The 23717-nt window shown below is 34.0% G+C and overlaps 2 protein-coding genes across 5 annotated transcripts in view; one reads left to right on the top strand and one right to left on the bottom strand.

Moving 5' to 3' along the window:
- Positions 1-10032, bottom strand: part of LOC125679475 (UPF0547 protein C16orf87 homolog) — an 11692-nt gene extending 1660 nt beyond the window's left edge. Inside the window, exons 1-4 of the mRNA XM_048918724.2 lie at positions 9865-10032; positions 4487-4568; positions 3469-3587; positions 2691-2841 (exon numbers count right to left, since the gene is read on the bottom strand). Coding sequence (XP_048774681.1) covers positions 2691-2841; positions 3469-3587; positions 4487-4568; positions 9865-9948 — 436 coding nt within the window. The 5' untranslated portion in view covers positions 9949-10032. The remainder of the gene's footprint in view (positions 1-2690; positions 2842-3468; positions 3588-4486; positions 4569-9864) is intronic.
- On the top strand, positions 10019-14605 carry LOC125679472 (cilia- and flagella-associated protein 77-like). Of its 4 annotated transcripts, XM_048918717.2 has the most exons (8): positions 10019-10226; positions 10351-10450; positions 10686-10929; positions 11266-11368; positions 11732-11785; positions 12286-12312; positions 13037-13141; positions 13730-14605. In XM_048918717.2, exons 1-8 carry the CDS (start codon positions 10128-10130, stop codon positions 13862-13864), a joined length of 867 nt encoding a protein of 288 aa, XP_048774674.2. In that variant the 5' UTR covers positions 10019-10127; the 3' UTR covers positions 13865-14605. The 4 variants fall into 4 exon arrangements, with proteins under 4 accessions (XP_048774674.2, XP_048774676.2, XP_048774677.2 ...); XM_048918719.2 differs by lacking the exon at positions 12286-12312; XM_048918720.2 differs by lacking the exon at positions 11732-11785.
- Positions 14606-23717: the final 9112 nt, after the last annotated feature.

Below are 23717 nucleotides of genomic sequence, written 5' to 3' on the forward strand. Positions count from 1 at the left end.
TTACATTTTCATATCTCCCTCACTATCTTGCAATAAATGTATAATATCTCCCCAATTTTCAATATCACTAGTACTTAGGAACATAAGATTATACACTGCATGCTGAAGAATAAGCTTATAGTCCATTCCTTTTCTATATTGAATAAAATATTTATAAATCAAACCCTGAAGAGTCAAAGTAATGCATGGTGTATTCTGAAGACAAAAACACAAAATTTTGGAAGATCCTTAACAATGTATGGCTAACAATTGTAGAATGAATCGCTAGAATTTTAAAATCTTACCCAGCATAAGAAACTTTTAAATTTGCAGGTATCAGAAATTATTTTCACCCCAAAAATTGATTACAATCTGACACGTTCTTTACATCCATAAATAGTATGTGTATAACTTTACTTCTATATCTATTTGATATTAAATCTGTATATTACTGCTCTCTGTAAATGTTTTCATTTTCACTATAATTCTCAACAAAGAAGAAAAACTGATTATGTTAATCCTTCGATAGTACACTCTAAAATGATTATCTATATTTTGCTGTCAAGTAATTTGATATTTCAATGTTTGCTTGTAATGCTGTATCAATAAAGCTTCTCCCTCTAGTAACATAATTTTACGATTCATAAAATATTACAGGTACATAATTAGTGAAGCACATTTAGGAACTTCGTGTTAAGAAAAGAGGCTGGTATTCTGGGATGAATATACTACAAAAGACTTCTTTATTCAAAAATAAAAGGATTTTATAGAAATCAAATAGTTTCCTCCTTTGAAGATGAGTCCAAATTTTTGTTAAATTGTTTATTATCATTATTGTTGGAATATTCATCGTTTTCTTTGAAAACAAGAAGAAGGACCAGTCATATTTAAGCAGTTGTGAGTTAGGGATCGACTAAATTTCATTATGCCTTATTTGTCACCTGCATCAGAATAGAACGGTTTAATCTTTTGTCACCTGCATCAGAATAGGACGGTTTAATCTTTAACACAACTTCATTTCCTTCCACTGCTGTTTAGAAATTTATGAATTTTTAATTCATTTTGTATTTTAGATGTTTTGTCAATAAGGATTATCTCCCTTAACAAACTACACCCTGTTCATATTGTGGTATACTGGTTAAATGTTTATATTTCAAAAATGTTTGGTGAAAATTAATTATGATTTATTAGCAGTGTTCATTACTGATAAATTTGATTTATGGTTCTATAATTAAAAGTCACTTTGGTAATTACACACTACAGACGGGTATTTCAGGTTCATTTTTGGAGGAGGGCATAAGTAACACATTATGGTATTATAAATTTTATATGCAATGCACAGAGATTATTAGAGGTTGTGTTGCAGTACAAATACCTCTTGGGTTTATATAAATATCATTTCACAATATTTCATTCTGTTTGTCCAAAAGTTAAGTGTGTTCGCTTCGCAACAGGGAGGTGCTGTGTCAAACCCAAGATGTTTAATACATCTGTATGTATAGTTTTTAGGACTTCTTCAAAAGTTCCTTGTAAAATGATATTTAAGTCTACAAACTTACTACTGCTTTTAGAGATGCTCCTATTCTATAACTTACTCCTGCTTTTAGGGATGATCCTATTCTATAACTTACTACTGCTTTTAGAGATGATCCTATTCTATAACTTACTACTGCTTTTAGAGATGTTCCTATTCTATAACTTACTACTGCATTTAGAGATGCTCCTATTCTATAACTTACTCCTGCTGTTAGGGATATTCCTATTCTATAACTTACTACTGCATTTAGAGATGTACCTATTCTATAACTTACTACTGCTTTTAGGGATGTTCCTATTCTAGAACTTACTCCTGCTTTTAGGGATATTCCTATTCTATAACTTACTACTGCTGTTAGGGATATTCCTATTCTATAACTTACTACTGCTTTTAGGGATGTACCTAATCTATAACTTCCTACTGCTTTTAGAGATGCTCCTATTCTATAACTTACTACTGCTTTTAGAGATATTCCTATTCTATAACTTACTACTGCTGTTAGGGATATTCCTATTCTATAACTTACTACTGCTTTTAGAGATGCTCCTATTCTATAACTTACTCCTGCTGTTAGGGATATTCCTATTCTATAACTTACTACTGCTGTTAGGGATATTCCTATTCTATAACTTACTACTGCTGTTAGGGATATTCCTATTCTATAACTTACTACTGCTTTTAGGGATGTACCTAATCTATAACTTCCTACTGCTTTTAGAGATGCTCCTATTCTATAACTTACTACTGCTTTTAGAGATATTCCTATTCTATAACTTACTACTGCTGTTAGGGATATTCCTATTCTATAACTTACTACTGCTTTTAGAGATGCTCCTATTCTATAACTTACTCCTGCTGTTAGGGATATTCCTATTCTATAACTTACTACTGCTGTTAGGGATATTCCTATTCTATAACTTACTACTGCTTTTAGAGATGTTCCTATTCTATAACTTACTACTGCTTTTAGAGATATTCCTATTCTATAACTTACTACTGCTTTTAGAGATATTCCTATTCTATAACTTACTACTGCTTTTAGAGATGCTCCTATTCTATAACTTACTACTGCTGTTAGGGATATTCCTATTCTATAACTTACTACTGCTGTTAGGGATATTCCTATTCTATAACTTACTACTGCTGTTAGGGATGTTCCTATTCTATAACTTACTACTGCTTTTAGAGATGCTCCTATCTGGTAAGAGGGGTTTATTAGATGTTCCTCTAGGTCTCCCTCTTCGTCGCTTCACTGGACTGCCCTCTATTGATGCTGGGGAAGAAGTGGTATCCCCCTGTCCATGATGTGCTGGTAATGACTGGGACTATGGGTTAAAGATAAGGAAAAATATTTCTTTACTAAAAGCTATTAGTTAAACATCCTTTCTCTTTTTTTTCAAAAATCTAAATATGTAGCAAAATACATGTAAGAGTATTCAAATACACAATCAGAATGCTGTATGACGTCTTTTCCATTTGCTAATGCCTACATTGAAAGAGTATTTGTTTTTCTTTCTGAGATGTGACCCATCAATTTTAGAAATATTCTAATTTGGTGACAAAGAATGTAAAATATTGACATTCAATGACCAAATCACTTTTAACGGGTATTTATATAGAGTGCACTCTAAAATCTGAGCTATCACAAGAAAATTTTGATTTGAAATTAAAATAATTTTCTCAAGAGAAATGCAGTGAAATTCTTTTTTGTCTCAGTGCCTGAAAACTTAATCTAGCTAAGGTCAACTGTGTACATGTTGTATGATTTCAAAACATTCTAGTTCACATTCATTAGGTAATTTACCATACATTAAAACGTCAATTTTTCCTTAACTCTTTCATCATCAGGTAAATGTACACAATCGACAAATATCTTCTATACATGAATATAAGTTTTATGCAAAAAATAAACTTCCTTTTCCTTCTGACACATGATACAGTTTGGATCTCACTTTTCGTCTGCCTCTTTTTGACTGTGTGTCGATGACCACTGAATTGAAGTAATCTGGCCTCTGACTGTCTCTCCTTGTTCTCTCTGTTCTCCTAACTCTACCTGTTGATGAATCGTTGTCTGAAAAGAAAATCCGTTATCTTGAGATTTATTAAATTCTATACATGAACAGGGAGCCTATAGATCTACAACATGTTTAAATCTGACATACATATATGTACTTTTATCTTTATATACATATTCTATGTATTCCAAAAGAGGCAACATCAAAAAAATCATATTTTTTAAATATGAGATGGAATGCTGATGCAGTTATTTATTTTTCTTTCTCTTCAATATAAGGTACATTCGTACATGCATCTGGTCTGACAGAATCTTTAACTTTGTCAGTCCAAATGTTTGACAGTGATTTAAAAATTTCGACAACTCTGAACTTTGCAATGTTACTCTTCTCTTTGTGTCTACTCATGCAATTATTGTTATAAAGCCACATCAGAGGAATCAAACACATTTCCATAACCCATAAAAAATTTCAGATAAGTGTCTCCACTATTAAATTCATTGTTTACTATAAAGTGGATTAATGCATATCAAATTCCTTGTTTACTATAAAGTGGATTAATGCAGCAAATGTTGTAGCTTTTGTATATAACGTACTGTATATACAATATACATGAAATGAAATAATCTACATTTACACTATTTAATCATGAGGACTCTTTGGTATTGAAGTTGTGGATGGTAAAAGTTTTTCCAGACTTGAAGGAAAATATTGAAATTAAGCAAACATAGATGCTTAAATATATACATACATCTGTATGATACATATTAAATGTTTGTTGTTTCTTATTCCCCATACCTCCAGTACAAAAGAGCTCTAAATAGGTGAGATATTCAAGATATCACGATAAAGGCTGTTGTGTAAAAATCACCATACTTTCAATCATCATCAACGTACATGTACTATAGGTAAAAATTCCATTGTACATTGCAGTATCACTCGTTACATGTTAACTTACCATGGGATCCGGATATCAGTGATGGAAACTTTTTTGACCAGAACTGGTGTCCACAGGAACAAAATTTACATGCAACTGGAATCTGTAAAGAAAAGAGACTCCTATCACTAAAGTTCTTCGTTTATCTCTTGTTAACCTCAATCTACAGCCCCAAGTCAAATGAACACTAAATGCTTGGAGCACAAGTGAACCACAAGTATCATATTTAAGTATGATTTCAGAAGAAAGGATTCTTAAAAATTTCCTATCGCTTATTTTTCTAGTAGTACACAGGCACTTTGAATACACAATTACTTGCAATCAGATCAATTGTTGGGCAACGTTATATTTTACAACAGTTTAACATAAGATAACCTTAAACTATAGAACAAGACTGAATGATGATTTAGTGTATAACAATATTACAATACAATAATGAATCAGTTCTGCATTGAGAGTAGAGATGGTTGTCATCATGCAATATGTACATTTCCAATGTCTTTGCCTTTAATATTATTACCAATTGTAAATTTGTAACGATAGCCATTTCCTTATGAATATGATGAAGTTGTAAACAATGCGTGTATGAATCTTGATAAATATTGTACACCTATACTAATAGCTGGGAATTTCCACAGAAATAAAAGCAGAATATATATAAAGAAATGAATTTCAGTTTTGGAAACACACGAGGGTATGAACTGCAATGCTTCACGTCGGGATAATTTTCATAAAGAATGCCAGCATGAAGTATCACAGTTCATACCCTACATGCATGTATTTTCAAAAATAAAATTTATTTTCAATATTTATGTTCTGCTTTTATTTCTGTTCAATTGCACATTTGGAGAAGTTTGTTTTGATCAGGGCTGAAACGATGTGCCCCCCTTCACGTTATGTTACATATTGCAATACTTAGGGCTATTCCAGCAAAAAACGTATAGGGGTGGGGGGTGGGGGGGGGGGAGGCAGTTGATATTTTTTTGGGTGGGGGTGATTTGGGAAAATATATTTGTATGGGTGGTTGTCTTCTAGGTTAAAAAAAATATGGGTGCTTGTGAATTATGATAAAAATGAAGACATAATAAATACAAAGTCTGTATCATGTTGCAAAATTTCTTTTATTATAAAAGAAGAGGAAGAAGAAAAGTGGAGCAATCCTACATTATGTACGAAAAAAGATTGATACTCTATTCAAAGTAAATGTTTCAGTTTGTGTAGATTCTGAAATGACAACAATGAAAAATGATAAATGAAAATGAAATGTTTTCTGTTGGAGTGACATGATTAGAAGTAACACCATCTCCAGATATGATCTATTAAGGGATATGTTTAGCGAACTCAGAAGGGAACGAGAAGAAAATTATGTACAAGTTAACAAAGAAGTTGCAGCCATAAGCCCACCGAAATGTGTTTCCACATTTTTATCAGCCAATGGCATAGGCAGTTATTGTCAGGTCTTTCAAGGTAATAATAATACCCACATTCATGTAAAAAAAAATATTAAAAATGCCCGAATTTTCTCAGAACGTTGTGATGTGCCACACGTGTCTGAAACACCAACATGTACAACCTGTTTTAACACACAGGCCTATGTCAAGGTACAAACCTACAACACTGCTAGAAGATCAAATGCTAAACATAAGGCCACTATGGTAGTATAATGATTTTGGTATGAGCTGTTAACTATTAAAATCAACATGCTTAGGATGACATTACAACTTGAGTTTGGTAAGAGAATGGATCACGGATTACAATATCAACATTTGAAAATGTAATCAAAATTCATTTAAATTTGGGTAATTTGTTCATATAAATCACCACAAATTCTGGTTTATCTAAAAAATAGTTGCATGCACATAGGATTAAGACCAATATGAACTTGTTGAAACTGAACTCTACCTTTAAAGGAAAATCTGAATATACAGGCGATTTCAGTATTGAATTCTTAATTCTATTTGTATGGGTGGTGGTGGCAGGAGAGAATATATTTGTATGGGAGGTGGTAGCAGAGGAAAATTTAATTGTATGGGTGGCTGTCTTAAAAATAAAGTACCTTCCCTCCCCCCCCCCCCCCCCTCCCCCCATATTTTGTTTGCTGGAATAGCCCTTATGCCACAATTCAATATTTTCAATACATTACAATTTATAGAAGAAACCAATAATGTCAATGAAGAAAATTTCAATTACCAAGATCCAGTCATAATTTTAAAAGCAAAATGTTTCCATACCATAGAATGGTACTAAGATGCCTGTTGATTAGTAGTTTAAACTGAAAAAGTACACTGTACATTATCATTTTTTTTAAATCAGACTCGAGGCTAACAACAGCCTGAATGTTAATGGACAACATTGGATGCTATTTGATTTTGTCCCTCATGCTGGTAAAAATAAGTACAGGTCAAGCCTGATGTATTTTACAGAACCCGATTTTAAATAAAGGTATTGAACTGAAAATCGAGGCAATGAATCGAACATTTAATCGAGCTTTTATATTAAACAGTATCGATATTTCAGTGAATCGTTTCAGACCTAGCTTTTGTTGTATCATGATACTTTACTCCAGTTTATGACATAAAATCACCAGTTACGAAAGATAACATGAAAGTGAAATTATTTATGCAATAAACTATCCATTTAAAAAGTCAATAAGATAATTAAACAAATCCAGTTCTTATTTTTTGTCAAAAGATTAGACAATAATTGAAAAATCAAAAGCTTGCAATTGTGAAACTGATCAAATAATAACTAACAATAATTTTTATTTTAATGAATTATGAACTTAATCTTGTTTTACATTTCTTTGAAAGGGAAGAGCATATTTGTTTCAAAACAATAATTCACTTATGAGTATTGCAGGGGAAATTCATCAAAATCTCAGTTGTTGCAACACCACTAAAAATCTCACAATAAGATCCTCAGATCTCGCTCTTAAATGAGCAAGATCTCACCCTTTGCATGAATATGATACATTCAATTTAGTTTTTTTTACCTGAAAATGCTAAATTGTAAAACACAGCCATCCATATATAATTTGTAATTGTTGTTTGATTTTGTGGCAGCTACATGTAGTATAGTAAAACCGGTCCATGGAATTTGCATTTTAGAAAATTTACCAGAAACTGAAGATAAAACTAGATGTGTCGGCACACCTGCAGTAGAGTCAGATGTGGGAAATCCATTGAAGTATAGCATTGAATGTGGTATTCAGATCAACGAACCTCAACAAAACTCAAATTTGATCTATAACTCATTAATATACACAGGCATACAAAAAATCAGTTCAATATCTCAAGGCGTTTAGAAAAAAGGTCCGGAAAACTGGTTGTACCAGTAATATTTCTATATTAAAAGGGGCACAACTCCATAACAATCAATGAAATGGAACAAAACTAAAACTTGATCTGTAACTGATCAATATATACCTGCTTACAAAAAATCAATTCAATATCTCAAGGCGTTTAGAAAAAAAGTCTGGAAAACTAGGAGTTGTGGAAGGACGCTATGTTGAAAATGCACAACTCCATAAAAAATCAACATACCAGAACAAAATTCGAACTTGACACCTGCATACAAAAAATCAATTCAATTTCTCAAGGCATTCAGAAAAAAAAGTCCGGAAAACTGGGTATCTTGGTAGGATGGAAAAGGGAAAAACTATGTCCCTACCACTTTGTGGTAATACTGAAATACATTGTTATATATGTCCTATATAATCCATTTTAATTAAGTTTACCATTTGTCAAATTGTGATAGGGATATGGGTCAAAATCAACAAAATGTTGGCTATTCATTAACATAGTTGCAGATAGTTGGTAGTAAAAACCAGGCCGGGTCACCTTCGTAATCCGAATTTTTAAGTTTTCTTTGTTACTTTACTTTCGTTTGATGTGAAACTTCTTAATCACAATCTGGATGGTACATTGGATCTTCACTACAAAATTACGGCATAGTTTTGCTTCACTGTGAAAATATCCACGATTGATTATTTCAGGGTAGCGAGAAAAAACACATTTTTCTGTGATTACGACTGATATATGTGACACAACAATGAAACTACACATGATTTAGATAAATATTATGATAATTTATCACCAGAATGCTGCAGTACATATACCTGTTATGTGAGTCTTATATATTTGATATTTACAATTAATTAAAACCCGGGTCAAAAGGAAACTGGATATGGGTAGCCATGGCTGAATATTAAAATTCCGAATAAAATGAGGGTGTTAGCTGTCACTTTCATCATCAATGCATCCTGAACATAATTCAGCTTCCCATCAATTACTAATTATGAATGGATATCACTATGATCTCACAATTATGGTTAATTAATAAAAAAACCCAAAACATTAGCAACTGAATCGGAATAAATAACACCAGCCCGGGTCAACCGCATCTGGTTTCCTCTTGACGGACTTCTGCGAACTTCCAAAGACTATGCTTTATTTGCATAATTCTATATTTTAGCCACTAACATTTCGATCTGAAATTGAAATGACAGAATAAGCTATGTGTTGAAATTTACTGCAAAAACTCCACCCTCTCTCCATTTGGAGGGTCCAGAGTCAGCATTTATCAGGTCCAGTCCAAAGACTATTTCTACCTACGTAGCTATTAATAGCTACCTAGGTATTTTTATACCTACTTAAAGTACCTACTTTTATCCGTTTTTGAAAATATAAATAAATAATAATTAAGGTGCATCTTTTAAATAGGTCGGTCGTTTTATGTATCATGTTGTGCATGTGCATGGCAAAATTCGGAGTGTAAATTTGAATACTTTATGAGGGTGGAGAATGCAGAGAAAATGCATGAAAATCCGCCCCAAAAACCTTTAATGTAAAAATGCATGAAGTTAAATTTTAAAATTAATACAAATTTGTAAGACATTCTACAATTTTTATCACGTAGTTTTGATCCTAAGCTCCTAGAAAATGGAACTGGGTGATGTTATTGATGCAAATTTGAAAGGTTAGAAAGTAATAATTTTTGTCCAATATTTTTGTGGTATTCATCGTCAGTGCAAGTGAATCAAGAAATTTGGTACACACCATATTGCGCCGTTCCTGCGTTGCCATGAAATGCAAGTAAAGGAAAAAGTAGGTAAAAATAGCTAACTGGAGTAGGTTTAAATAGTAGAAATAGTTTTTGGACTGGACCTGTTTACACCAAGCCGATCTGAATATCGCATAAATTTGTATCTCAAAATTGAATATATTATGGTGAAGATCTATCGCACAATTTTCCCCATAAAATATCTAGATGTGTTTTCCCACACACACATGATTAATGTAGTTCGAATTTTCTCTTAATCTTTGCCGGAAATATTTTTAAAATGTTTGAAATAAATTATCAATGTTTCTAGTAATTATATTGGGTCAAAAATTTGTCACCTGTTGTTCACATTTTGGACATTTCTTGACCACAGTTCTATCAAAACTTCGTTTTCTTCCTACCCCTCTCAATCTCATTCTCATCTTGATTACTTCGGAAATTCAGTCACTAAAATTAGAGTTATTGTTCCTGTCCGCGAGGGTGCGTCATATACCGGAACTTTAGATTATTTATTGTCTCTATGGTAATTCCCTGCATGGCTTCCGCATAACAACTGCATTTGCTTTCAGTATATACTGAAGACATTTAAAGAAAGGAAAAAATGGCAACAGCGGTCGGACAAAATCCGTTTAATTTAACAGCAGCGGGAGAACTTGGATCTCACCGCGAAACAATGTTAGACAATGAATTACTACTGAGAGTAAGTATATCAAATTATATCAGGATAATAAATGAAATTTATTTCTTAAATTTATATTTCAAGTCCCTGTGCTTTTTCATTGTTTCGCGGCGTTATCCTTTCATCGTGCTTTTTATGTATACAGACAGAACTAGGAAGGCCAAAAAGAAGAGGGTATGGTTCTCCAGGGGAGGGGTATATTTTTGGACGACCAAATGATGCCAGACATGGCGGTGCAGATGATGGTGAGTAACAGAACTTAACAACATTCACACTGTGTTTGCATATACGTGTACTTATAAGGCATGCTAACATGTTATGTTTTTCTTGCTATCCACAATGTGTTCAGTCTTTCATGCTGTCCTAATATTTTATCTATGTTGTTATATATATAGCAATATTAATATTTTCTCTGATGTAGTAGCCCAAATTTTACACATGTATATACAGTTGTCATCAGCAATTCATAAATCTTTGCAGCCTTGCATGGTTGGCCAAGGAATCTTTCCACAACAACATTACCCTTTGCAAAGAAGGACAAGAATGCAAGTAGAGATTTCATGGCTCTCAACAAAGCTGCAGTGCAAAATGGACTAGTCACAGCCGGAGAAAATTATGAATTTAGAGCAACACACGATGTTCGTCGGAAAACAGCTGGGTCAGAAAATACCAGACTTCGGACCAGGAGAATACCTCCAACAATGGTATTTGGAATATCAACAAGGTTGGTATTTTAATACAATCTTGTACCTGTACTATCATGGATTCTAAAAATAAAATATGGCATCAAAGTTGATATACATGTGCCTGTTATAATGAGTTGCTCAATTGAGAAGATTAGCAGCTGCAGGCTGAAAGTAATTTGAAAGAATAGATATACATAATTAATGTACCAACATTTCTGGTATCTCTTCTAAACTAGTAAAATGTATAAACTAATATACACCGTAAATAAGTATGCCTTGTTTTTCAATTGACAATTATGAATATAAAGAGGAATGCGTATGCTTTGATTCTTTTAAAATGCATAATTCTAATCAGAAAAACTGTTTTCTTGCAGACCATCCACTCCTATTTTCGATTTATTAGAACACAAGTACCAGGATAAATGGCTGCAGCAAAGAAGACAACAGGAGCTTGCAAAGAGAAAAGAAGAGACTCAGGTACAACAGCATAAGAGCAAAAATAGTTATGAAGAAGAAATGCACTTTAAAGCAATGAAATTAATAGGGCACAGATTTTCTGATAAAACAATTCTAAAGCTTATCTATTCATTATTCCAAGTAACAAAACACGATCAAATATGATTGTTTTTGAAAATACAAAATAAATTCTTTTAGAAGTGATTTTCAAGATATTTCTTGATCAAATATTATAATTATCCCCCAACATCTGTGCAAAATCATAAAAGATTAAATGTTATACATTTATCATATCCTTTAATGCATGATCAGAATTCATTTAAATGCATCATCAATATGATCAGCTATTTTTTAAAATTAAAATCCAATGGTTTTCCTCAATAGAATCCAATACTACCTGAGGCAAGATTATCCCAATCAGCAGGGCCATACCCAATTGTGAGTGTTGCATATACTGCAGCAACATTTTTGTGTGGTGGTTTGACCCTGAAAATAACCCATAGATTTCACTTTTTGCCTTTCAAGTCTATTTAATCTTATCACTGATCTACATTCAATGTAGATACTTTACATTTATTGTACATTACATTAAAATCAATTTTTTTCCATTAAATTGGAATTTAGAAGTATATAGTGAATTACAGGTGCAAATCTTATTGAAAACAAAAATATGAATATGGAATAACTTAAAATTTCTTTTTCGAAAATTATGTCTCTTTTTAGATCCACTAATAGGCAAAATGTTTACTTACTAATTACTTAATGTTTTAATAGTTTTGCTTTTAAATTTATATTGATGCAGCTGTGTGGCTTAATTTCTACTATGCAACATTATTATTGTACATTTGTAGCTCTCCATAAAATGATGTACACAAACTATAGTAGTAAACAAACGAGTGATAGGGTTATTAAATGACAGTGATATTTTTAACCAACAGAAAAGGAAACATTTATGGGACATGAAGGTATACAGAATGCGTGAATGTGAATCTCCATAGATGAAATCTCATACACTTACATTAGATTAACTTGAATGTCATATATTCATTTAATTTAATGATATATAGTCCATGGCATTGCAACTCTCTATAACTGTCAGTCATAGACATAGCAATTTACTTGCATGATTATAAATTTTCAAAGTGACACCAGCAGCATGAAAAACCTAAAATAGCCTGAAGAACATTGAAAATGTTCAAAATGTATAAGCATCTCTCTCTCTCTCTCTCTCTCTCTCTCTCTCTCTCTCTCATTTTCGGATTGAATAGTATGCAGCCTCTGTATTGTAACTAGAATTTCTTGTCTATATTTTATAGACACTAAAGAAAACATACATCCGCATTTGTGGTAAATTTTAAGCTTTTCCATTCCATTCTGAGCACATCCCTGCTTCAGTCCTGCACTTTATATCTAGGAGTAGTCTCTACCATAACTTAAGATTCTCTTTCTCTACTCTCTACATTATATATAAATATATTTTCTTTTTCTCTCAAGTTTTGTAATTGGATGTATATTTACTCTATTCTCGCATGGAAGTAATGCTAATAAAATATTTCACTGTTTGATTCTCGTGAAATTAGATTTAAGAATTTACTGTTTAAAGATGTAACAAATCACGACTAAATGGTTTGATCATCTTAAATTTTTGTAAATATTTACCCGTATCTTATCGTCATTTTTGTTTTGTAGCAAAAGAGAAACCCCAGCAAAGTATACGAGACCAGGGCCTCGCTTCTGAGGACGTACCAGAATCCGGTTGAGGACGCCCCACTCTGGCAAATGCCAAAGTTCAAGGTGGATAGACTACTATTTTCCGTTTAAGGCCTATTTCACACATTGTTTGATTAGGCAGGGAACTTAACCTCCTCCCCCCCACGGTGAATTTCAAAAGAGTAACGTTTTTAAGACGTGCCCCCCCCCCCGGTGAATTTCAAAAGAGTAACGTTTTAGGACACTTCTTTGCAAGAATTGTTGCAGTGGAGCACACAATGACCATTTCAGCATGTTGGATATTTAAAGATGTTCTATCTATCATGTTTCCCTCATTTTTACCTGACTTTAACGATTAATAGGTCTTCATATTTCGTTACAAATTTGTGTCATTCTTCTTCAAACTTAGAACGCGGAGGTTAATTTAAAAAAAAATGCTTAAAGTATACATAAAAATAATATAGATCTACTACATATACACTAGCTAGAGGTGAAAATCAATGTACCCATGTGAGATATGGGCCACCTTATTTGTGATATTTCAAATCACCTTTATGTATCTAATGAATAAATAATCATATTTTATCACTCAATACAAATGAGCTCTATACAACATATGCATTTTAACTAGTATATATATTTACATTATAACGTAATATCATTATTTTGCAGAGCTCAGCGAAACCTTCACTGGAAACATTCCGTTCTCCACAAGCTAGAGAAATAGCATTCAGAAATTTTGAATCAGACCAAATTTCAAGAAAAGGGAAACTTGGCCATGGAACATATGAACCTGCCGTCAATTAAAGTTCTTTAAATAGATTTTCCCAATATCATTCTAGATATCAGAAACAGTTGAACATAATTGTTATTAATGAATATGTCAAAACTTTGGCAATCTTTAAGTTTACAATTTAACGAAGTATTAATCAGTCTGCTTGCCAGTAGAAAATCCTTGTGTTTTCATTGTTAATGATATTTAGAATAATTTTTCATTTTTTTTAATATACTGATTTTTGAATTGTAATATGAAAGTTTTCGTACTTCTAGGAATACAATGTTTACACGTAAGGTATTGTTTTCAAGGTAAATAACAGAAGTTTGTGAACTAATGTACCTTACAGAGCAAAACACCCACACAAGACTGAGATTTCAAATCTGTAAGTTTCATTGTTGAAATATTGTTACAATGTTTTGCCTCCTCGCCTTTGTGTGATTAATAATATTTATGGCGTGTCTGTGATACTGTACATATAGAGTGAAACCAAGCATATATTTTTTTCTGTGCAGGCCTATTGATGCTATAATCATCTGTTCAGCAATTTCTCACCCTGAAAAAGATCATGCACAAAATTCTTGTACAGTCTCCATCGAGGTGTAGACCTCTTTCTTACATGAATGTTGTAAATTATGAGTAAATTAATATCAATGATTAAAACGCTTTAAATTTAATATCGGATGTAAAAGCGAATCGTGTTTTTACACACTCATTTCTATTCCTCCACGATGTTGTGTTTGTATTTATAAATAAAATATGGTAATAACGATGTTTTAGTGGAGCTTTCTTGGCCCTGAAATCCCGTTTAAAAGGTGTTGCTGTCTATTCAAAGCTGGGGAAATAGTAAATGCCTGTATTCGGCTTATTATGACGAATTGTTTTAGTAAGGAGGTATACTACATCATCCTAATGGCTAACCTCCTTAAAAAAAATAACGTCAGCGATATTTGTATATTCTTTCAAATTTAATTGGCTAGCTGGGTAGCTCAATCGGTTAACGTGCCGACTGTTGATCAATAAGTTATATTGCTTATAACTTCTGCCATCAGGAAAGAGGATCGGACTGTCAACCATATTGTGACTGTTCAGCACTCAAGTTCAAAAGGTGCAAAACGATTGGACAATATTACCACTTTTGCTGCGGATCTTCACCGGAAATTTAAAGTTTCAATATGGTTGACTCGTTTGAACTCCGAGGCTAAAAGCTGGTGAAAACGAATCTGATCTGCCGAAATGGACGATCAACATTTATTCAAATATTGTGAGGGTGACCACAAGTAGCTATATTTTAAACGGTAATTCCAAGTTGGACTGCAACGGATGACGGATGCATAAAATCCAACGTAATGAAGGAAAATTGCATGGACAAAAATGGTATAGGGTTATCGACGGCGACCTAATTCTCGGAAGTTGGACTAATTTTTTTCAAAGTTCCTGCGAAGTCAGGTAAACAATTTTTGTATTATAAAACAGAACTATATTCTGGCTTTCAAATGGGAAAACTTTGTATGCATTATCATGATTAATACCGACGTTTTGAGAGTTTGAAGCGAGCAACCGAGAATTAATGGCTGCTTTGTTACAAATGTAGCTTCCTTCTCACTGTTATAATATATATACCAATTTGCTCATATTGTGTCAAAACCCTCTGGCCTTTACAACACCCGCACGACTCCCAGTTCAATATCAAACTACAAATGTAAATGTATGCCAAATTGATACTACATAATTATGTATTTGATGGATTCAGAACGAAGTCAAGGGCTTGCTGACAAGTTCACAACAAAAGTACCAGAAATAACACATAAATACGCCCGTCATAAGCAAATCAATGCAAGGCCTTAAGTATAATGAGTTATAAAACTTTGCTTTGTATAAAAGCAATACAAGCTGTAACTGACGGTACCCCCCCCCCCCCCCCAACTATCCAATTATGCATTAAACAACACCCCCCCCCCCCCCAACTATCCAATTATGCATTAAACAACACCTATCGGTAAAACTAATATAATCCCCAAGATATGAAGAAAAAAATCAACAAAATAAACAAGGGAATATTGTTTGAGATCATATACACGATGAGCGCTTCGTATAAACCGCCATTGCGTCGTATATATATGTACAAGGACATTGGAACGAGGATTGCCGAACATAATCAGGTTTGCTGAGGCCGAGGTTATACAAAGACGGAAACTGACGTCGTTTGTTTTAAAATCGGTTCATGACTGACAAGAAGTACTTTAAGTGTAAGAAAGTAATGATTACGCAAATGTGCTACTCAAAAAACAAAAACAAAGTTGATAGTGAATCTGTTATAAAATTACTATGTTAAATTGTTTACAAATATGACACTTGCAATGTGCCTTTCTCTCGCTTTTTTTTTTTTTTTTTTTTTTTTTTTTTTGCGAACTGGTGACCTTCGAGGTCAATGCACATGGGAGATTACGATCAGGAATTACTGACAGGATGACATTGAATGATTCATGAATCGACATTTTTTGCGGATTTGACGGGTTTATTGCTTCAGATTCACTCTGATTTTATCAAGTAATATATATTCAATTACAAATATGTTAAATAATTGTTCTTTTATTTTTGAAATGTATTTGGCGTCAGTTGTTACGGCACGTTTGGTCGCCGGGAGACCGAACGTGCCGTGAGGGTGGACACGATTGGTCGACAATTTTAGGCCATACCCGAGCACGAATGGTCGTCACCCAAGCCCCAACTCCAAAACACCAACTTTGCTTTTCTCCTCCTCCTCCTCCTCCCCGTCCTCCTCCTCCAGCACCTATTCCCCTTTCTTCTCTTTCTCCCTTCTAATCCTCCTCCACCTTCTACAAATCCTTCATCAATTTCTTCCGGTTTGATCAAACCGAACGATTCTTTTGAATTGGCAGGTAATAGCTATAAGGGAGATATGGAACTTTCTAATAGCCTTCGATTAACAATCAGATGCTAATGGACGCTCCCTAGAAAAATCACAACACATCTTATTCTGATTCGAAACAGCTCTTCAAACCTTCGACATGTTTCAAGTGTGCAGAGAATAGGCCTAATCTTGCATTTCATAAATGTGGCGTAAAAGGGTAGTCTTACAAGAGGAGAGAGTGCACGAAACATGGCATGGATATACCCACAAAACTGTAGTATTCCTCCATAGACGCCTACTGTTCAACAAGTCAGAGCTATCCCCGAGCTGTCCTCCAATCACTCCCTGTAATCTCAATCTCAGTAATTGGCTTAAATTCCCTTTTTTATTTGTTCATCATGATAGTACTGATGGATTTCTTTTTTACATTAAGTTAACATAGTAAGTGGTAAAGTGCTGTTCATGAATATTATGTTCACTAAAATAAAAAAACTGTGCACGCATTTTCTTATAAAACCATGACAAAAGGTAGTACTTGCTCTGTATTTCACTCTGTGTGCTCATGTGTATTTGTATGCGTGTTTGCGCACTCATACTTGTCAGGATGTATGTCACGCCATATTCATATTTACTCCTTTATAAAGGTATCTTATATAATATATGACATATCTTCTATTTTAAATAAGATATCTAATAAATTTCATAAGATGTCTCATATAATTTACAGTTTATATATAAGATATTTTTAAAACTATATAAGATATCTTATAAACTTTATAAGATGCCTTGTATATTAAACAAGATATCTTATAAAGTTTATGAGATATCTTATAAAAGATAGAAGATATCTTATAAATTTATTTTTGTAAGCTATCTTATAAAACATCTAATATATCTCATATGTTTTATCAGAAGATATCTCATAAATGAATTTTTTAACTTAATGAGATATCTTATAAAACATACGGAATATCAAATATGTTTTAGAAGATATCTTATACATGTTATAAAAGTAAATTCATATTGTTATGGGTCATAATTACCCAGCAGCAGAATTCACTAACAAAGGCAGTCAAACAAGTAATAACATTTATTTGTAATTATTGAAAGAAAATTATAATAATAACAAAGTACTAACTTACAATAAGTGAACAATAAACAATGTCCGTGCCAAACTGAATCTGTATACAAAACAAATCACAAATCGACTGTTAATTTCCAACGAAATTCCTAAATCTTAGTCCCAGTTATAGAATAATCCAAAATGCCAAAAGTGCGTGTCTAACCAGAGCTTATCATCGGCTAAATTCACATTGTATTCATAATAAGAATGAATTTTTTGGTACATTCTTGAAAGACACAGTTCATCATCTTTATACTACGTGATAAACATCGAACTCTAGAACAATCTAGGTCACAGGTTTCTCTCAAGTGCAAGTATTACACAACAATATGATACTTTATATAGTTTATAAGATATCTTATAAAAATTCATTTATGAGATATCTTATAAAGTTTAAGAAATATCTTATAAAACAAATAAGATATCTTATATGTTTTACAAGATATCTTATATAATATATGAGATATTATAAAATTTCTTTTATAAGATACCTTATAAAAGTTATTATATATCTTATGAGAGTTAATGAGATATCTTAAATCAAAAACGTTAATAAGACATTTTATAAAGTTTATGAGATATATTACATGTACATGTATATACTATATAAGACATCTCGTATAAAAACATGTTAAGATATTTTATATCTGTTATAAGTTGTCTTTTAAGATTTATGAGATATCTTTTGAAGAAGAATAAATGTAAAAACGGCGTGCCATAAGGATGCTATACATGTACATGTATAAGAGTATTTTATTGCTACAATGTTTGCAAAATAAATTCCCATCAAATTCCATCTAGAAATGTCCAGGTTTTTTGTTTGTATCGTACTTAAGGAATGAATTTATTATTTTTTCGTTGGATGGAGGTATACCACGAAAAAAAGACGGAAAACTGCATAATTGCGCGTAGCGCATGATGCAAAAAGTTTTCCGTCTGGGTTTTTTCGTGGTATACCTCCACCCAACGAAAAAATAATTAATTCATTCCTTATCATTTAATATTTTAAAACATTGAGTTTATATGATAAAACATTATTTGCTTTGAGTTGAATTAACGAGTTATTATTGGACTACATTCTATGTCATTTCGAGATGAGCGTAGTAATATGTGAATTACACAACTTTAAAAAAAACAAAAAACCAACTAAATCCGTTAGGCCTAATGGCGACTTCCACGAACTGTTGTTTACTGTTGAGCAAACGGGTTTCTTGTGGACTGAAGAATGCAGTTTTAAAAGGATGAGTTAGAGATAAGTCCTGCTGAGAGAAAATTGCAGAAATTTTGTTGAGTGGAACTGGAATTAAGTGCAAAGTTTGATGTCGGTACTAACGGAAAGCGTGGGACACGTGCATAATCAAGATATGGGATGCCAGGTAGGGTTCTCTTGAGGGTTGTCACGGCTTCCAGGTGGACAAGTGAGTGTTACAGAGGGATTTTCGAGTTTTATTAGTGAATTCCTAAGGCTGTGACAGCTGTTGTGATGTCGTACGAAGCCTAGTTTCGGTGCCCACTCATAAACATATACTACTCAAAATTTGATAAGGATCATAGATATTTTTTTGTTTAAAAAATTAATAACTGCATAACTGGCAATATTGTGTCCAAGTGAAATCAAAAACGTCTTTAACAAACTTGCACGTGTATTTCATGCCATGGGAAATGCGTTTCTCATCACAGTTAATGCTTTTGCTACCATTGCACGATTTTCACTCAGGCATCGGTGTCTGATTCTTTCTAAAATTTCAAACTCACTTGAGTGTTTACACTACGTTTATCAACACAATGCCCCCTCAACGTGTAAGGCGTCGCCTGACGACAGAACAACTGGGAGATGTATTGGAATGCTTGACGCTGGCTATTCACAACGTGACGTTGCAAATGCACTAAACGTCAGCCAGAGCGTTGTAAACAGGGCCTGGAACTGACAGCAAACTTTTGGTACAGCAGCACACCGACATGGGGGTGGTCGTTAGAGGTCGACAACCCAACGCCAAGACCATTTTGTGGCTCTTCAGGCACGAGGCCATCCCTTCTGGACAGCAACCAGCCTACGTAACGACCTCCTGAACGCCTCGGGGGTGAATGTGTCCACTCAGACGACACGAAATCGGCTTCACAATGCAGGTTTCAACTCGAGAAGGGCATGTGTTCGAGTCCCTCTGACTGTTCGACACCGGCGGGAGCGATTGGACTGGGCTGAAGATCATATCACTTCGACACAGAACGATTGGGTTCAAGTTCTGTTCACCGATGAGTCCAGGTATTGTTTGGACTTTACAGACAGGAGGCACCGAGTGTGGCGACGACAACGTGAACGTTTCCATGATGCCAACATCAGTGAACATGACCGTTATGGTGGTGGTTCCATCATGGTCTGGGGTGGAATCAGCAGGGATGGACGAACAGATCTTCATGTCCTGGAGAGAGGAACAATGACGGGGGTGCGGTACCGGTATGAGATCCTCGATGTTTACGTCAGACCCTACGCTGGTGCTGTTGGCCCTGAGTTCATCCTGATGGATGATAACGCCCGTCCTCATCGCGCCAGGGTGGAGGAGCAGTACCTTCAGCAGGAGACAATTGTCCGTATGGACTGACCAGCGCGCTCGCTGGACTTGAACCCGATTGAGCATGTATGGAACATGCTGCAGGTTGCCCTTTCACGCCGTAGAGCACAACCCACGACTTTAGCAGAGCTCGGAAACGCCCTCGTGGAAGAGTGGAGCAACCTTCCCATTGGAAACATCCGGGTGCTTATTGACAGCGTGGCTCGACGTTGTCAAGCCGTCATTGATGCAAGGGGGAGGCCATGCCCGGTATTGACACTTCATCGACTAAGTGTAATGATGGACTATCCCCAAAATCTGTGTAATTCTTTCTCTGGTTTGCTGTTAACTTTTTGTAATGAAATGCCTTTTGGTGTTGTTATCAGATTTCAAGCATTCCGTATTGATAAAAGTTAATGCCGTTCATAAATTTTCATTCATAACCTGAGTAAACACGTTTCTGAGTCAAATTTATGTCTTTTGTTATGTTAGTGGAAAATTACACACATATAACCTAGTGATCAAATTGTGAGTAGTATATTGTGCCTGAGTTCGAAACCATAGTCTTTAAGGGCTACGATATTGCAGTATCTCTGAGACATGTGCGGCGTATCTGGTATTTGGGTTTGTGACATGAAGGAAGTCGCAAGGTACAAACTGGACTATTGTCATCCCTGGTTGAATACCCGGAACTGCAGAAGCAGACGTGTGTTGTTGTTGTTTTTTTTGGGGGGGGTGTCCTCAAACAGCCATGTTTATTTCATTTTGCATAATTAAATATTATTTATATTTGATATTTGTTTCTTTTTGTTTAATAAATTTATATAGATCGATAGAACTGTTAAGTTTTGCTTTTCAGGATTCCCTAATCTGTATATAAATACGAAGCATCCAGAGGAATCTCCAACATTGCAATAGAAAGTATAAGTAGTTCCGGCCATTTGTGCTTTTTTTTTCGTTGGATACGATATTCCAATAATTTTTCAACCAATGAAAAACATGTAAAATTAAATGATTTGACTTGTGTCACAAATGTGTGCGCGTATAATGCAAAACAAACTTTATTACACATGAATGCACATATATACGCACGCACACGCGCACATATATACACACATGCACGTATGTACGCACATGCATGCACACATAAACGCGCACACACACTAACACCATGCTCCATCACTCAAATACACACAGATACGCACGAACGAACACATACACACATAAACACACACCCTTTTTGCAAAACAAAATCAAAGTGGAGTTTTGGGACAGGGGGCTTGGGTGGCGACCATTCGTGCTCGGGTATGGCCTAAAATTGACGACCATTCGTGTCCACCATCACGGCACATTCGATCGCCGGGCGACGATACGCGCGGCATGTTTGGTCGCTGGCGACGAAACGTGTGGCACGAATGGTCATCGGCGACCAAACGTGCCGCACGTATCGTCGCCCGAACGTACCAAGGCGACCAAACGTGCTGTAACATCAGTTACAGCTTGTATTGCTTTAAGATAAGAACATCCATCAGTATGTGATAAATATACTTTCTTCTGCAGTATATGAATAAAAGATCCTAGCTGAAATACCGTGACAGAAGGTAGATAAAGAGAAACCAAGAACTCTGTGTGTCAAATGTGTCCATACATTCAACAACCTGTACTTTTTCAAATATCAAAGAAAATTCTTAAAAAATTGTAGGGAATAAAAAAATCAAAATATCTTCAACTTGGCTTAACGATGAGAGGAGTTACATGGAACAAACCATGTACTCACTTTGTAATATTGTATTGTATTTGTAATATATGTTTAAAAAAAAAAAAAAAAAAAAAAAAAAACAAACAAATAAAACAACAACAACAACAACAAAAAACTGACTACGTTTTTCTCACAAATTGAAGAAAATAAAAATCCTTGCCACATAGACATCTTCATTACCCATACAAACACTCTGCAAAATAAGAAAGTCTTCACTTGAAAACTTGTACTTCAAGTGAGGACTTTTTTATTTTTGCAGAGTGTTTGTATGGGTAATGAAGATGTCTATGTGGCAAGGATTTTTATTTTCTTCAATTTGTGAGAAAACCTTAGTCAGTTTTATTACATATATTACAAATACAATACAATATTACAAAGTAAGTACATAGTTTGTTCCATGTAACTCCTCTCACCGTTAAGCCAAGTTGAAGATATTTTGATTTTTTTTAATTCCCTACAATTGGGAGTAATAAGACAAACCATGTACTCTGTGCAATAGAAATTGAAATAAAATAAAATGACATTGCCACATACATATTTTCTATACCCATACAGAAAGTGGGAGGAATATTGGACCGAGAAATCATGTATATAATACACTCCTCAAATCTGACTAAATTCAACCTGTTATTTTCTCAAAATTTACCAAAAAAATATTAAAAAATAAAAATCCTTGTCACATGCTAAATACTTACACAAATACTCTTTAAAATAATGCCCTCACTTGAAAACTGTGGGAAGAGTTAAACGGAAAAATAATGTACTCTCTATGTAATATTTCCTTAATATTTCTGCAAAACTGACCAAGTTCAACAAACTGCAATTTTCTCAGAAATTGAAGAAAATCAAAATCCTTGCCACGTGCAAATCTTCATCACCCTACCACTTAACATTCTGCAAAATACGCAACTTTATGAGGCAGCGCGAAGTCCTGGTGGGGGCCCAGAGGGGAAACCCCATGAATTTAGATTTTATAGGGCTTGAAATATGTCTTCTATTTAGTCATTTGTACTATTTTCTATCATTTCTATAATAAGGTGAAATTAATTAAAAAGACGCAAATTTTAAGGGTTTTTGAAAAGAAAAAAAATTTAAGTTCTCCCTGTAAAGTAATTCAAGAAATCAAAAGATTTTGTCATTTATTTCCGGGAGTGGAAGAAATTATTGCTTCTTTTATTGTTTAGTACATTTTTTTAAACAAGAGACCACGATTTACATTAAATTTGAAAATTTTAGGAGGGGGGGGGGGGGGGCGCCGGCTGCGCCCCCCTTAAATCCGTCACTGGTACCCTCCTTCATATATATAACATTAAATTTTCAATTAAAGTGGAGACCCTCCTGCAGGTCGAAATGGATCAAAATTGCAACATGATCTAGAATCAAAGAACCTACACAAGTTTCAACTTGGTATGTGAAAGAAAAAATATGAAAATAGAAATCGCTGCACCATAATACATGTACGTCCGTTATAGACGGTGTATAAAACCTCCAAACAACAAAACTTCTAAGGAAGTTTCTTTATTGTGAAATTCTAAGAAAAAGCCTCAACTGGTTTTTGTATCAAAACTCCCAACAATAA

The sequence above is a fragment of the Ostrea edulis genome, chromosome 2 (genome assembly GCF_947568905.1).
Source record: "Ostrea edulis chromosome 2, xbOstEdul1.1, whole genome shotgun sequence".
Lineage (NCBI taxonomy): Eukaryota > Metazoa > Mollusca > Bivalvia > Ostreida > Ostreidae > Ostrea > Ostrea edulis.